Genomic DNA, 15,046 nt, shown 5'->3' with positions numbered 1-15,046 from the left:
CTAACTATCACCAACTCTGGTTTGGTTGAAATAAACTCAAAATTCACCCAGTTAGATGTGCAAATATGCTGACTCTATACATGCTTAAATTGTTGATTATTTAAATGGAGTTTGGCAGTGGTGGTTTTGGGTCTGCCTCTGGTTAAACAAAAAGGATCTTACTCTTTGACAAAAAGGTCTATCTCTGTAGGGATCCTTTCCATAAGTTGTCAGACACCTGTAGTAACAATCTGAGCCTGTCAGTGGCATAGCGCTTTTAGTAGACGTAAATTGCGAAACCTGTTGTGTCCATTAAAAACATGGGAAATTAGGGGACAGGTTTGAAAGTACTAAAGTTACCCTTTAAGCAAGTGCTAGGGGGGTTATATTCAGAGGGTGTAGGGGGACCTCTTGAAAATGTTCAAGCTCATTTTTAAGGGTAGAATTTGAGTTTTAGTTCTCAGATCCTGTCTTCTAGGAGAGGTAGGCTGAAACTACAGAAGCCTGGGTTTGCCACTGAGGATCACTAACAGCAACAGGTGCATTGCACAGGCCATAAAAACCTCTCTGGCGCAAGGGGCGTAATTGACATCCCTCCTCGCCACTAACATGCGTGTTAACTCTGCCTGCGGGAGACTACCCCGCCTTTTACGCCTTTTTAGGGTCAGAACCTGATACCCAAGCTGTCGGTTCCCATACTTATTGGGGTGCGGTCACGTGTGCCACTTTTGACCAGGAAAGGAGCACCGGGCCAGCAGGGTTTTCTGGTAGTGGGAGCACCACCTCCGCACAGGCACCTCGCACCAGTGGAGTCTGGTCTCTGCAGCCCCTAACTATCTCTCCCCCCTAAAGCGAGACCCCTCGTCTCAAGGTGGTTCTTGCCCTCACGGCGGCGTCTACTGCTGATTACTTTTTTTTCCTTACTATAAGCTGAGGGGGACGTGAAGTCCTGACAAAGGCGGCACGATGACAGCTGTCGAAACCCAAATTCAATACAGCAACTCCTACACGATCCACCATGAAGAGGCGTACATGACCCAAGAGGAGGACTGGGACAGGGACCTGCTGCTGGACCCTGCCTGGGAGAAGCAGCAGAGAAAGGTAGGTGTGGATGTGGAGGCTCTGAGCAGAAGCTTGCGCTTATGCCGCCGTGCGTAATTACGCACGGATTGACCCATGCCCTCACAGTATTAATGAGTGACTTTAATGCATTTTAACATGACAAATGGCATGTTTTCGGAGTCACTGGCCTCCCCCTCTTAAACTGTGTGAAGTCTAAAACAGCCCAACATGAAACTGGGCATCTGTGCCTGAGCTGTCCTCGCACCTGGCACTTCAGTCCTGCTGGAAGCTGTGTGGGCAGATATTTTAGGCCGTGGAACTTTCTCAGTGTTGTCTTTCAGTTACCCCCGATTGCCTTGCGAAGACTGTCTAAATATAATACCACCCTCCCCAGTCTTTCGCCTAAATATGAATCATAACTTATAAAATGTACATGAGTTTATCAGGGTTTTAAAAACATTAAAGTGAACCTGGCAAGTTTAAAACAAACACAAGGGAGAAAGAAACATATGTAATTTTAAGGTATGTCAGTTTTCCAGCTATTTTAGGCTGAAATAAATACATTATGTGTGATTTATATATGTAAATTATGTGCACAAAATATCTGCATTTTTTCCGCTTAGCAATACTTTATTTAATGTGTTAATTAGTTTGTGAATACAACAAAAAAATAGAAAAATAAATATAAAAAAATCGTAAAAATAAACTTTTTTTAGCCGGAAACTGTCAACCACCCTAGCCGTTGCCTAGGCGACCAGCTGGCCTTGCCTCGTGGAGGACGAGCGTGACAGGTGTGCTTAATTAGCCGTCTGAGCTAAAAGTCAACTGACACAGGTGACGTCCGCCGCCGCAAAACAGGGACAGAAACAACACCAGCAAAGGTTAATACCGTCTTATTATCCGTGTAAATGTTCACCTGACACACATACTCTCATGTCGCCGCCATGTTTTAGTTAAGTGGAAAGATATTTGTTATCCCCGGTTTGTTAGCTTTGAGGTAGTTCGCCGCGGGCGCCATTTTGGATGACCATTCCCAGAGGGTCCTCGGAGCTCAAGCTGAAAATAGCCCTCCGGTGGATAATTTATTGTAGTTTTTAAGTACCAGTAACTTTTAACTTTTCTGAGCATCAAACACTTTGGTAAGTAGTACAGAAAATATTTTGCCACAACTCGTCACTTCTTCTACATCATTTTAACGTTATAGGCCATTACATTGACCGTTAGCTAGCTGACATTACATCCGGGTCACAGGGGAAAGATGAATATAAAATGAACAGATGATTTGACAGCACTTTAATTAATTAAAAACGTTTTAAAGGCGCTTCTTTTTAGCTGGAACAAGTATTTAGGCTGTAGCAAAATATAAATAAAGGTTGCAATTGTCAGCCAAACACAGAGGGCATCTCAACTTTTGCAATAAATATATGAAAATATAGAAATTTAGATAGTATAGTAAATTTGAATCAAGAATTTGCAAATGTGTGAACCAGAGGAATGAAAGGGACATTTTGGATGGAAATTTGTCGCAAATATATAAAATGAAAGCTCCTGCTGAGTAATTTCAACTGCCAAAAGGGTATTTGTGAATAATAAACCCATTCAAAGACTGAACACTGAACACACTGATTATATGATATAAATTCTTATTAAGCGTATTGTCATCCCCATTTTTTTGAAGTTTCATTATTAAAAATTAAAACCAAGAAACAAAGTCAAGACAAAGTATGGTCATTTTTTGTTTAGGCTGCTCTTTAAAGTTGGTCAAATGTCACTTATGTCACTCTGGTTCTTCCCTCAATATACAAAAATATAAATTAAGTTTTAAGTAATTATATTTTACCTGTATAAACAGTAACTTCCTGTTTCGTTAGCATCTTTGTTGGCTGGATAAGAGTCACTTGGAAACCAAGTTAAAAATCTTTATTGTAAAATTTTTTGTTCCAGTCGAATAGAAGAGTCTTTCGAAAAAGTGTTTTCCAGACTGTACTTCAATATACATGCTTTTATATGACTGCACCAATGTTGTTGGTACTAGACAGATGATGCAGATATTGATATATATTTTGTACAGTTTATGAGCGAGTAAAGACAAAAACGTAAAGTAAAGAAGCTGTTTGGCTTTCTAAACTCCCAAAATGTTGCTGTAATTTATTATAATTTACATCCTTCTTTTCAAAAAGGTGTCAGTTGGTCAAATGTTTTAAGTAACAAAAAAAACAGGCTGATATTCAGAGTTTAAAAGTGTGCAGATATATTCATGCATATATACTAATTTATGTGCTATTTTCTTTGCTGTATTCTATTTTTGTGCTCCTGGCGCCACAAGACAATTTCCCCAAAGGGATATTCTGCTCTCATCTAACCTAATCTAATCCAATCTCATTACATCTAACCTAATCTAATAACACCTAATCTGCACCATTGTGAAGCATTAAAGCATAGAGCAGCTCAACAACAGCATTTTTTATTGCAGTGAATCTGCAGAGTAACTCTGCCAGTGCAAAATGTCCCCCACCTATAGAGCCAGAGCGCTGTGACAGGCTGAGAGACCTCAACAGATGGTAACAGAGAGAGGGAGAGAGATGGCAAGGCTGGTAGATATACACCCCGGGTTGGTTTCACAGACCTACAAATAAACATCTTCCTAAAAATACTTTTCAACTTGCTCGGCTCCAACTTCCCTCCCTCCCCTGTCTTCATCTCTATCTTTCTTTCCGTCTTTCCTCCAGCCAGGGCAAACACTTCCTCTTGTTGCAATTTTTAAAATGTCTCTTTGAACATTGTCTTTCTTATTTAATTTTTCTTATTTTTGCTGTCTTTCATGCATGAGAAGAGTCGCTCTTTTTTCGCCTTATGCACCTGTCAATCTTTTGAATGTAAGGCGATATAATAGGCCTTGAAAAACCTCGCACGGCCAAGCAAGACCCTCTTTTTTAGTCGTCGCCTCTCAACCTCCCAAGGGAGTAGGTCATCGTACTCCATTGCTCTTCTCGGCATGTAAAATCAAGCTTAAGGAGGTGATATCAGCCCATAAATATAGCCAGTGCATCATTTTGCAGTGTAATGCATATGAAAGGAAATCTTAGCGCCACCTGTTCTCCCGTCTATCCTTGAAATTTCAGTGGAAAAAGCTGCTCACCACTTGACGCAGTAGTAAAGTGTTTGTCAACACACAGTGATGCCGAATCTGATACCGGACATTAGAAATAGTGTGTGCTTGTGTGTGTGTGTGGAGTCCTTGTGTGCGTGTCTGAATTGTACATCCTGACACATTGGTTTATATTTATCATGAAGCAGCTCTTGCAGATTGCTGGCGAAATGATTCATGGCTCGGTTTGGACCTGGAATTTTATTTAATAGGAGTTGGCAAAAATCGTGTTAGATATTGCATCTAGCTAACGGTGTCAGATGGAATGAGATACGAAAGGACAGAGTGTTTCACATTGGGCCGCATCTTGTCCAACTAAGCGATATTCTTTCCTCAAACCAGCTGTAATCCTAGAAATAAGAAGGGCTGGACTGTCAGTTTAAGCCAGCGAGCAGGCCAGAAGTAGATTTTTCCATGAACTCCCAAAACTTATTGATGTCTGACTTACTCAGATGCTCTGCCAGTGGCTTGGAGAGATCTTACTAGAACACATCTACAAAAAGTTGTGACCTTTTTTAAGGGTGATCAATAGCTATTTAAAGATTAGTTCTCACTGCACTTGCAAGACCATGTGTGATTCTCAATACATGGCTAATAGTTAGAGAAAGGAATACTAATTGATTAGGGGTTGGAGGAGATATGACTACACTAGAGTACAATGTTTTCTCAAAAACTCTATCAATTTTTAATTGATAATAGACAAGCAAAGATTTGTGGCAGTGGTTCGTTTTGTGTTGTATTTTAACAGGGCCACCCATAGAGGGGGGAGAGGGCAAAGCTTCCTGGGGCCCAGCTGCTCGGAGGGGCCCATGGAGGCCAGCAAAGAACATGTTCATCCTAAATTTAAGCAACGATAACCACCCTGATTACCCTCAGCCACGCCCGCTGCTACCTGCAAGGGAGAACACAACAAGGCAGGCAGGGCAGAGAGGGTCGTCACACCATTATTTGTTAAAACTACAAAAATAAACATTATATTTATTCTTGCTTTAAAAAAAATGTATGTTTCACAATGAAAACCCCCTCTCCTAAAAATGTTTTTGACCACATGACGTGAGAAATTAACTGATTAATACTAGAAGAGAGGGCATGTATTATGAGTAAAGGGCCCATTCAGGGGCCCAGCCATCTCTCTGGACGGCCCTGCTTTAAACCCCCTCTCGCTAGGTAGCAGTGTTGTAATCCATCTGCAGCCATTTGACTCCTCCACTCCATGTGACAACATATTGCTGGCATAACCACAAAGAACAGAGACCTATGAAAAAGGCAGAGTCATAAAGGGCGCACCTCTAGCTCCTAAAATTAGATTTTAAAAAATCGTTATAAATTGCCTTGCTTGCAGTCGATTTGATTTGCATATCGATTTGTGATATATATGTCGTATCGCCAGATTCTTGCCCATAGCTGATAGATGTTTGGCTACTTTTTTCTTCTTGTATAATGTGTTAAAGTGAAAACAAAATCTCAAAGTTCACCTCTGATCCTCTGTTTCACATAGTCAAAGCGTTCAGCTGCTAACTGACGAAGTGAATGACTGGCTGCCTAGCGAAGCTTATGCTAGCAATAGCCTATAAATACCCATTACATAGGGTTATCAACCGGGCTCAACTGACTCATTAGCCTTGTGGTGAATACAAACACACAGGAAAAATATGGTCTTCATGTATGTTCAAATTGACGTTTGTCTAAGGAAGTGTAAAAATAGTCACCCAGTGTTTTTGTCCATTGTCATACATAGTCGGGTTTGCACTTAACCATGTTGTAATGAGCGGCGTTGACACTGACGTGGTGATATTTAGTGAATATGTCAAAAATCACATGGTGAAAAGTTCATCCCATCAATTAAAATGATTTCTAGAGTTTGATTAAATAAAATTCTTTATATATAAGAAGAATAAGCATAATGTAAATTGAATAATCATGCCAACAGCAGTAATCCGTACAGTAACAGTAATCCTCATGCATCCTGATCGGTAGGAAAAGATCAGCGCTATTTAATTCTACTCTGTTCTATTCCACAGGGTGCAAAATGAATGAAGTGGCCAAAAGACTGATCGCCGTCAGATTCAAGTGTTATAAAGTTACATTCAGTAATGGGATATTTATCCACTCCACCTAATGTAATGTCCCTCTGTGTGGGCGAGGAGAGATCTTAGGGTGCTGCGTAATCGAATCTATTCTTGTCTAATCTCATTTTGCACTTTAACAACTCAGTCAGTAGTGCAGCAGCCAGACGGGGTCATTGATCCCCCACCTACTACCTGGTGTTTCATGAGACAATACTAAAACACTGGCTCTCTTTCAGGGAGTACACGCGGAGTGATTTGTAACGAGGGTAGCTTTGTGAACATGTCTTTCCTTACAGGATGATGGCTACATGTCCAAGGTAGAGATTTCACATCTTTTGAAGTGCGAGACATTTTGGCATTTAGGCCTAATAGTGTTATACGTATTTCTGTAGCTCTACATTGAAACTTTTCTCTTGCAACGTGGAGGTCCTTGCCCTGATGTCCTTAACCAAACACTGTGGTGTGTTTTTTAAAATGTGCCTGAGTTACACATGGATCTATCTGCAGAATCATGTTACCTGAATTTGCCATGTGTTCCCTTCACAGTGGGACATGCTGTTGCATAATAATGTAGCATATAAGCTGCTCTCTTATCTGAGATAGGATGTATTCATCAAGATCTCAGGTCTCTTTTTAGAGGATTAAATCACATAATTCTAATGCAAGTTGATGAAAGAGGAGTTTTTAAAGGGCGCGGGGGACAGGTCAGAGACATCTATCCCTCCTCTCAGACTTAATTTGTACCATTAGTGAAGAAATTGGAGAACTGATTTGTAATTCACCGCGATTAGACCTGCTCCACTGATTTCTGTGCTCACTGCCCTGGCTACAGTGATCCCAAGATGCAATTTTAATGGAGGGGTGGGGGGGCGTCTTCTTAGATTCTCTCCCATGATTCACTCTGTCAGGGTCATGTGATCCCAGCGCAGGAACCTGTTGAGCTGATCTCTGGACCTCTCAGCATATTTTCACTCACCAGACCGGCTGAGCGCACACTTCTTTGAGAGGCTAAAATGAAACCACAAAGAAACAATAAGTGATTTTCCTGATTTCAATATTTGATTTAAAATTTGTAAACAAACAAACAAAAAGGCAGGACTTACAAGGAGCTCTGGGATGCAAAAAAATGAGCAAACAATATTGGGAAAAATTGGTTTTCATTTGACAAGGGAACTTAAACTCAAAGACAAAGAGCAGGGATGGAGTCCTCATTGCCTCCTCCTGCTTTTTATGGATCACTTTCATAAAGTCTAACAACAGTGTTTAGCATGAATTTGACATCGGTAAAACAACACGGTCCTCTTAAGTTTATTCCAGGTGAATTGTGTCAAAATAATGGCGTTAATTAGCGCAGTATCTGTGTTGCAGATACATGTGGGGAGAAGGTGTACGAGGGTTAAACGTAAGTGGAGAGGTGAGAGAACTTGCAGTCAGATCAAATAGCAGTTGCTATTCCAGAAGCCGTGTCCATGTAGGGAGGCTTCTATAAACTGCTTTAGTGCAGGCGCAGGAGCCTCGGGAGGCCGCAGGAAGGGCTGAGGAGTGTGTGTGTGTGTTTGAGTGTTTAAGAAGCATAGTCTTCATACACTGTATTTTATGAGCTTGAAAGTGTGTTACCGTTGACTTTCGTGGGTGAGTTCTTATGAGGATTGGGACACAGTTTGAAGACAGACAAGTTTTTGCGGAGTGCTGTAATGGCGAAAGCAGACACACGATACAACTGCGGTGTCAGAATCCAGCGGGCGAAAGTAGAAATGACGATTGATGGGCTGTGAGAGCAGCCATCTTGATCTGATCAGGGCAATCCTGTGGGTCTGTAAATAGAATAAAAGGTTAGATTAGTTAGAGAAGACTGCATGGTTGACAGCTGCGTTACTTCCGTTGCAGTTTTGTGTTTGTAAAGCTAAAAAATAAAGCCGTCTGTGTTGTCAAAAAATATACAATGCTGTACCCATCCCAGTTTTAGTCATTCTTTAGGCTTAGTGCTGCTGTGGAAAATGGAGACTTGTTTATGAGGAAGCCACAAGCTGCCAAATCTGTGACCTCAGTGACGAATGACAAACAGAGGATACGCAGCCGAACACCTACAAAATGTCAACTCAGGTTTTAATGGTGCCAGACTCAAATGCTGCATTTATGTCGACCTGGGTTTCCTGTAGTAATGAGACAAACTGAACCTGTCTTTATGAAGAAAAAAAAAGCTCATAATGTTGGGTCTGAATGCTGGCTGCATGCAAGAGATATTTATAGGCAGGTGGTAGCAGAAGTTACAGTCATCAGTTGGACGTCTGCTGAGATGATAGGTCTCTTATAATAGGACTGAGGTCATGAAGATATCATTATGTACTTTATAATGGCTGGAAAAGCTGCTCCATTTGAAATATCAAGCAGGATGCCACAATCTCTGGCTTTATCCCACCTAACTCCATATTAAAAGGAGCATTTGAACATAACACAGTCCTGTTTGGGTTGTGCACAGTCGATATCACCATTGTTACAGTTTGAGCGGTTTCATGCAGAGGGGAAGATGTTTATTAGCTGTCGCCTCAGACATGCTGTAGGTGTTAACAGCTTTTTGCCAGCAGCTAAATGAGGACTTCCTGAATGATGAGGCGTCCAGTACAGCAGCAGTCACATGTGGTCAATCTGGAGTCACTTCAGCTTCACAACGGACAAATAGCAACATTAAATTGGAGTAGTAAGGTCAGCATTAGATAACCTTTTGTGGTTTTCTAATAGAGGCAGAAGTAGAATCCCAAGGTCGGCACTCACTTGCTCTTTTGGCTGAATGAATGCTGGGAAATGTAGTTGGGTTTCATGTTACTATAGAAAGCCTTACATCAGTTTCACACATACAGTAGATCCTCATGATCAAGGTTCCTGTTAAGATGGAATTAGCTGACCCTAGATCAGCCTGGACAGATTTGCCTCTTATTTCAGAGAAAGAACTTGCCCTCTGAAATTAGACACAGACCTCCTCCTCCTCCTCCCCCTGCTACCCCCCGACCCGTCCTCCTCCTCCTCCTCCTCCTCCTCCTCCTCCTCAGGCCAGCCGCACTGTCATAAATCCTCCGCAACCACTTACACCAATTTATGTCTCTCATGTCAGTCTCTGCAGTCCAGAGCTCATTAAATGACTCGGCATGCTGCTGCCGTCAACCGTGAACCTGTACACTCAACTTTATTCTCCGCCATCGATCACGCAGTCAGTCAATTCATCCGTTGACTTGTGTAACAAGAAAGAGGGTGATGGCAGTATTAGAGTGAACAATGAAAGATAAGAATGCTTTGTGTGTGATTGTGTGTGTGCAGCGCAAGCAGAAAATCAGGGTTATTACATACGACCTCACTGAAAATTGAAAGTCACAGTGGCATGACAGATTCCTTTTGACCTTGTTGGTTAGTTTTCCATGACATCATAACAGCTTACTAGAAATTACAAAAATAATATGTTCATGTTTTTTGTCATCAATACATGTTTTTATTTCTTGAAGATGGCATATTTTTGTCCATACTAGCAGAGTGGCTTTAGGGATTGGATTGTCGGCCTTTTGGTCGATCCACCATTTTGGTCTTGACTGAAAAATCTCAGCAACTTTTGAAGGGATTGCTATGAAATTTGGTACAGGCCCAGAGGATAAATAACCTGACTTATCCTCTGGTGCCACCATGAGTTTGCTATTTATGGTTTTGAGTGACATGGTGACATGTCTCAACAACTGTTGGATGCATTGTCATGAAATCCGGTACAGACAGTCTTGCCCACCTCAGGTTAAATTGTAATAACTTTAATAACCTTTGACTTTTCATCTTGCACCACCATCAGGTCAAAAGTGAAACTTCTTAAGTACTTTAGTTTATGACCAAATATCTGCAAAACTAATGGCATTCTCATTATCCTTAACTGTACTTAGTGTTTATTGCTAACTAGCAAATGTCAAATGTTAAAGTGTTGAACACAGTAAATATTTCACCTGCTAAACATCAGCAGGTTAACATTGTCATTGTGAGCATGCTAGCATGCTGCTGTTAGCATGTAGCTCAGCCGTACAGAGCTATTAGCATGTCTGTAGAATGTAAAGCATAGCATATACTGCCAACTTCTGACTAAATACTTACTTTGCCAAGCCTAGTTTATTTGCTCCAAACCTATTGATGGACATGCAGCTACTTAAGTGCTCATTTCTGATTGCTGTAACCATGGAGTCTTTGATTTTGATTACAGTGTATGGCCATCTGTTATTTCGTGTGGTGAGCTTGTTATGCTTGGGCTGATGATGAAGTAGGGCAGCACAATTAATCAAATATTAATCACAATCATGATTTGGTCTTTTCACAATTAAATAAACATGATAGACTGTATTGACGTTTAAAATGCATGCTGCACTCATAGAAAACTCTGCTGCATATTAAATCAAGTGCTTCCTAAACTAACAGTAAGGCTCCGCCCAAGAAGAGCTGTCATGCCATTTAGTGCACGTCGTGCATCCTGCAGCGACAGCCTGTGAAAAACTTTGCTTAATGTTCCGACTGCAGACAGGCAATACAAAAATCATCCTTTATTAACCTTCATCTGTTTTTTGGAAATATTCTGGATTTAGGAGAGAATGAATCATATGTAAAGAAAGCATGAGACTTGTTAAACCACTCGAAAAAGACACCACAATCTGCAGTATGATGAATGCATGAAGGCCAAGAAGAATTACCTCCCGAAATTCCCGTTCTTGTCGACTCGGACATCCACGACTAAAATGCTGTACAGCAAATCACACTGCTGTGACCACTGTAAAAGATACCGCACATCACGTTATCATGACCGCTGTAAAAAGAATACAGCGGTGGATACGCATCCATCCATCTCTCAAAAACGCCTCTCAAAATATTTAAATTTTGCTTTGAGGAGAAGCACTGAATTCAGGTGAAGGAAAACTTTATTTTAGGTCTTATTTTGATGCCAAGATTTGTATATTAGCAGGAATGTAGCACAACATTGAAGTGAAAGCAGCACTCTGTTATTTAAATATCATTCTGTTTGTAATTGTGCAGCCATATGATAACACACATTGTTGCCTATAGTGAAAATGTGTTGTGTAGTATGAGGATGAGAGTGTTTATGAGCTTTCATCTGGGCTTTATCTTTACTGTCCCTTCCTCTCTCTTCACAGTCTGAACTGTTAATTGTGGTCTGAGTCAATGAAGGAAATTTTGTGTTCACCTTGCGTTGAAACAACAGTTTGGCAGATGAGGTGTGAATCGGTACTCGCCAAGAAGATGTTCAGTTGTTGTTTTCAGGGAATTCCTTGTGTTTTAGTCACACAAAGGGCTTCCAACAGTGCACATGAATCTTTCAGCCGAAGCATTGGCTTGAAGCCAAAGTGGTGTGATGGTATCCTAGATAGTGTGTGAACTGGGAGAACTGGTTGCTGTTGAGTGGGACTATTATCCGTTGTCACAAGACAAGACTTTGTCCATGATTGGAGTCACTGTTAGCTGACATTGACTTAACACTCTTGACAACTGGCAAGGGTGCATTCATCATGACCAGTCAGTACTGAGGTGGTCCTTAGAAGTTTGTACGAACACTATGCCAAGGCAATTCTGGCAAAACCAACATTTTTAGTGGCTCAGTGTGTGCAACGGATCTGTTAGCCCGACATGACAGCAAATGCGTACTGCTGCTTCTGCTTAATGATCAATGTCTTGAGACCAAACTTTGGTTCGGAGTAGTGCTCTAGTTTTGACAATGTTCTGGTGTCCTTCATGGGCTAGCTGTAACATTATATTGTAGGACAGTGGAATTCCTACTCTAGTGCCCTCTAGTAAAGTGTCTGAACGTGTCTAACCTGCTTAAATATGTCAGCGTATCATGACTTGTAAGTTTTGTGCCATGTATTCTATCTAACGTGAGCACTGACCTCTTGAAGTCTCTAAGCGTCTCTGCTTTGCTGTCAGTGAGTGTCATGGCTGTAACTGTTGCAAGATTTGTGTTGAAGTTAACATACTCCTCTGCTGCTTTTGTTGCACGTGTGCTGTCAACCGTCTGAGACGCAATGGGGTTACGAGACAGGTGGTCCGCTGGGATGTCCGCTCCCTTTCTGTATTCCACCTTGAAGTTGTCGGGCTGAAGCCTCAGTGCCTATCTCTCAGTCCTGGCAGGTGGTTTTGATTTCTAGTGCGTCGTGATCATAAATAGAGTTAGGGGAAGAGCATTGTAGGGTTGACACCTTCAGGTCGCTTGGTCAGTAGGTCTTGTCCGACAAGATTCTCATTGGTCGCACAATTCATAAGGCTCTGTGTCCACCCAAGCAATGAAATGCGCTTCTCAAAATGGCCTAGCTGGGAGCACTTGAGAATGCACCAGCTGAGATGCTTTGATTGAGTCTGGTTGCTATGATATGCAATATATATAAAAATGTCGGCACAATGTAGAGTCGTTGCTGTGGCCCTTACTCCGTATGAAGGGAGGGCTGAAGCATGTAGGGAGAGAGGATGGCCCACTGGTCTACGTGGCCAGCAGTGTTAGTTTATCTTCCATTGTTGTCGTAGAATGTGACGGCCGATCAAGTGGTTTTTGTCCCGCCCCTGGGATTGGCAAGCTAGGTAAAAACTGAAGGTGCTCAGCGCAGTGTTGTACCTGAAGTTCGGTGAAATAAGATCTCCTTTGGTCGAGTACAGGCCCAGACAATGTACAGGTGAAAATGCTTACAGCCCCCCATAATTCACGCTTCATTTTCTGTCTCCTTTCCACATTGCTGAGAGACCAACTAGTATGTACTTCACCCCATTTTCATCATTTTGATTCCAACAGGGCTAGCATTCACAATGACTTATATCTCTGTACGTGGGTAGAACTATGACATCATGGTGTCACTGGTTAGACTCTTGTTCAGTGTCTGTAATGCAGCTTGCTGTTCTGGGCTCCATGCTGTCATTTTGTGTTAATGTCTTTGGATTTGGAACTGCATAGTCTTGCAAAATGGTTTAGTTTACCACAGGCTGTGCAATGTTTGCTTCCAGCAGGACATTCGCCATCATGAGAATATTTACCTCCACAGTTCCCGCAGCAGACGTCAGGCCGTCACTTCTCTGACCATCTGCTGTTGTTTGGATGCTTCTCCGCAGTCTTGTAATCCAATGTGTTGACTGTAGCTGTTGTGATTCTTCCTATGCCAGTCATTTGCATTTCAGACAGTTCAAGTGTTCTTCCTGGGTCAAGAAGCTCATCTTAGTTCAGGCTCCCTCAGCACTTTCTGTGTAGCTTGGATGATGCACAGCTTTGTTTGCTGTGCGTCGTAATCCCTCCCTCAACATTTGCAAACTCACAGTTCTTCACTAACATCCTTTGTGTGCTGTTAAAACTTTCCAGATTTTCTCTTTTCTCTTTTTTGGTACAAGATGTTTTTTCTCGTGACAGTTCTAAGTATCCAGATAACTTCTGCTTTGTATCTACATATTTAATATCGTGCTGCTGTTGTGTTGTAAGCATCATGCACTTGTTGTCCTGCTACGTGCAAAGATAGCACTTTTAGCCTAGCATCTCCGGTAATAATTTTCAATCCTTTGCATCCCTTTTCTTCCGGCAAGGTCCGACAAAGCTGGGCTCTGTTTAGGTATCAGAAAGTTCTAGGGAAGCACTGTTTACTGCCATGTTTGCTGCATTGTGCTGACTACCATCCATGCTAGTCTTTGTTAGCTTAGCTCAGCTTTATCGTTGAGTGCTATATCGCCCCCTGATAGCTGCTGTGTGTGTCCAAACCCTACTTAGCTGAGCCATATTCATCCGCTTGTCTTAATAATAACCTTTTCACCTATGTAACTTTTCTGTTGTGTAGATATGCAACAGACAAACATCGACTTATTAACCAAGGATTACACACGCAGTTTTGTCTGTCTCGCTGACTGACTGTATCTTACGTACTCCAGCCAGGTGGCGTAGTTTCACTGTGAACACATAATATTCCTGTGAACTTTACACTACCAAACAATTTTAAATCATCAGCCCCTAAATTGGGCTCCACAACATCCTTGGTGAACTGAAATTGCATCACATAAAGGAAACAAAATGTCACTTCATCCATTGTGATACCAGAAAAATGGGTAACTGTTTTCTCTGCATAATTGCCGAAGCCCTCACTTCTTAGCATCGTTAAATTGAAAAATTTGAAAGCTGTGCCACAGTGTTCCTGCTCTTCGATTGCTGTCAGCATTTCTGGCAATTCTGACAAGCGAACACCTGCACACGGGCACAGACACACACATGGAGACAGTGCTGGAGGAGCACACATTGTTCATTTTTTGGCTTGCATTTCTGCCTGGCATCTTCAATCTGGTAGCACAGCAACCTGGAACGGTGCGGAACACGATGTGAGGCGGCATAATGGGGCAGAGCAGGACACAATGTTTCCTCGCACCGAGCAGAAGCAATTAATATGACGACGCAGACAGATGGTTGTGTCAAAACAAGTGATTGACTGAACCAGGTTAGCCATCCGTTCCTGTGAGTTGTACAGCCGCGGACAGAAAATAAATGCAGTACCTGGGTTGTAGATAATGTGGTGCAGGATTGTCAGGCACAGTACCTGTGTATCCATGCGGCACCAGTCATTTTGTTTTTGTCATAACCTTATTTCCTAGAGCACAGTGACACTCCTTCCTGTGTTTGTCTGACTTGCTTGTGTGCCATGAATCAAAATCGGATGTTTCGTAGAGTTGTTCCCATTAAAATGCTGTGGGTGACTTCAGCACAGGGATATTGGATGTGTAAACACAGCACAGCTTTGTGTGTATA

At 41.9% G+C, this 15,046-nt stretch overlaps 1 protein-coding gene across 1 annotated transcript in view; it reads left to right on the top strand.

Moving 5' to 3' along the window:
• The first annotated feature begins 698 nt into the window (after positions 1–698).
• actn3b (actinin alpha 3b) overlaps positions 699–15,046 on the top strand; it is a 51,532-nt gene continuing 37,184 nt past the window's right edge. Inside the window, exon 1 of the mRNA XM_050067008.1 lies at positions 699–1,080. Coding sequence (XP_049922965.1) covers positions 946–1,080 — 135 coding nt within the window. The 5' untranslated portion in view covers positions 699–945. The remainder of the gene's footprint in view (positions 1,081–15,046) is intronic.

Source organism: Epinephelus moara, chromosome 17 (assembly GCF_006386435.1).
Source record: "Epinephelus moara isolate mb chromosome 17, YSFRI_EMoa_1.0, whole genome shotgun sequence".
Lineage (NCBI taxonomy): Eukaryota > Metazoa > Chordata > Actinopteri > Perciformes > Serranidae > Epinephelus > Epinephelus moara.
The sequence above is the reverse complement of the archived record's forward strand: the minus strand, read 5'-3'. Positions and strand labels throughout refer to the sequence as shown.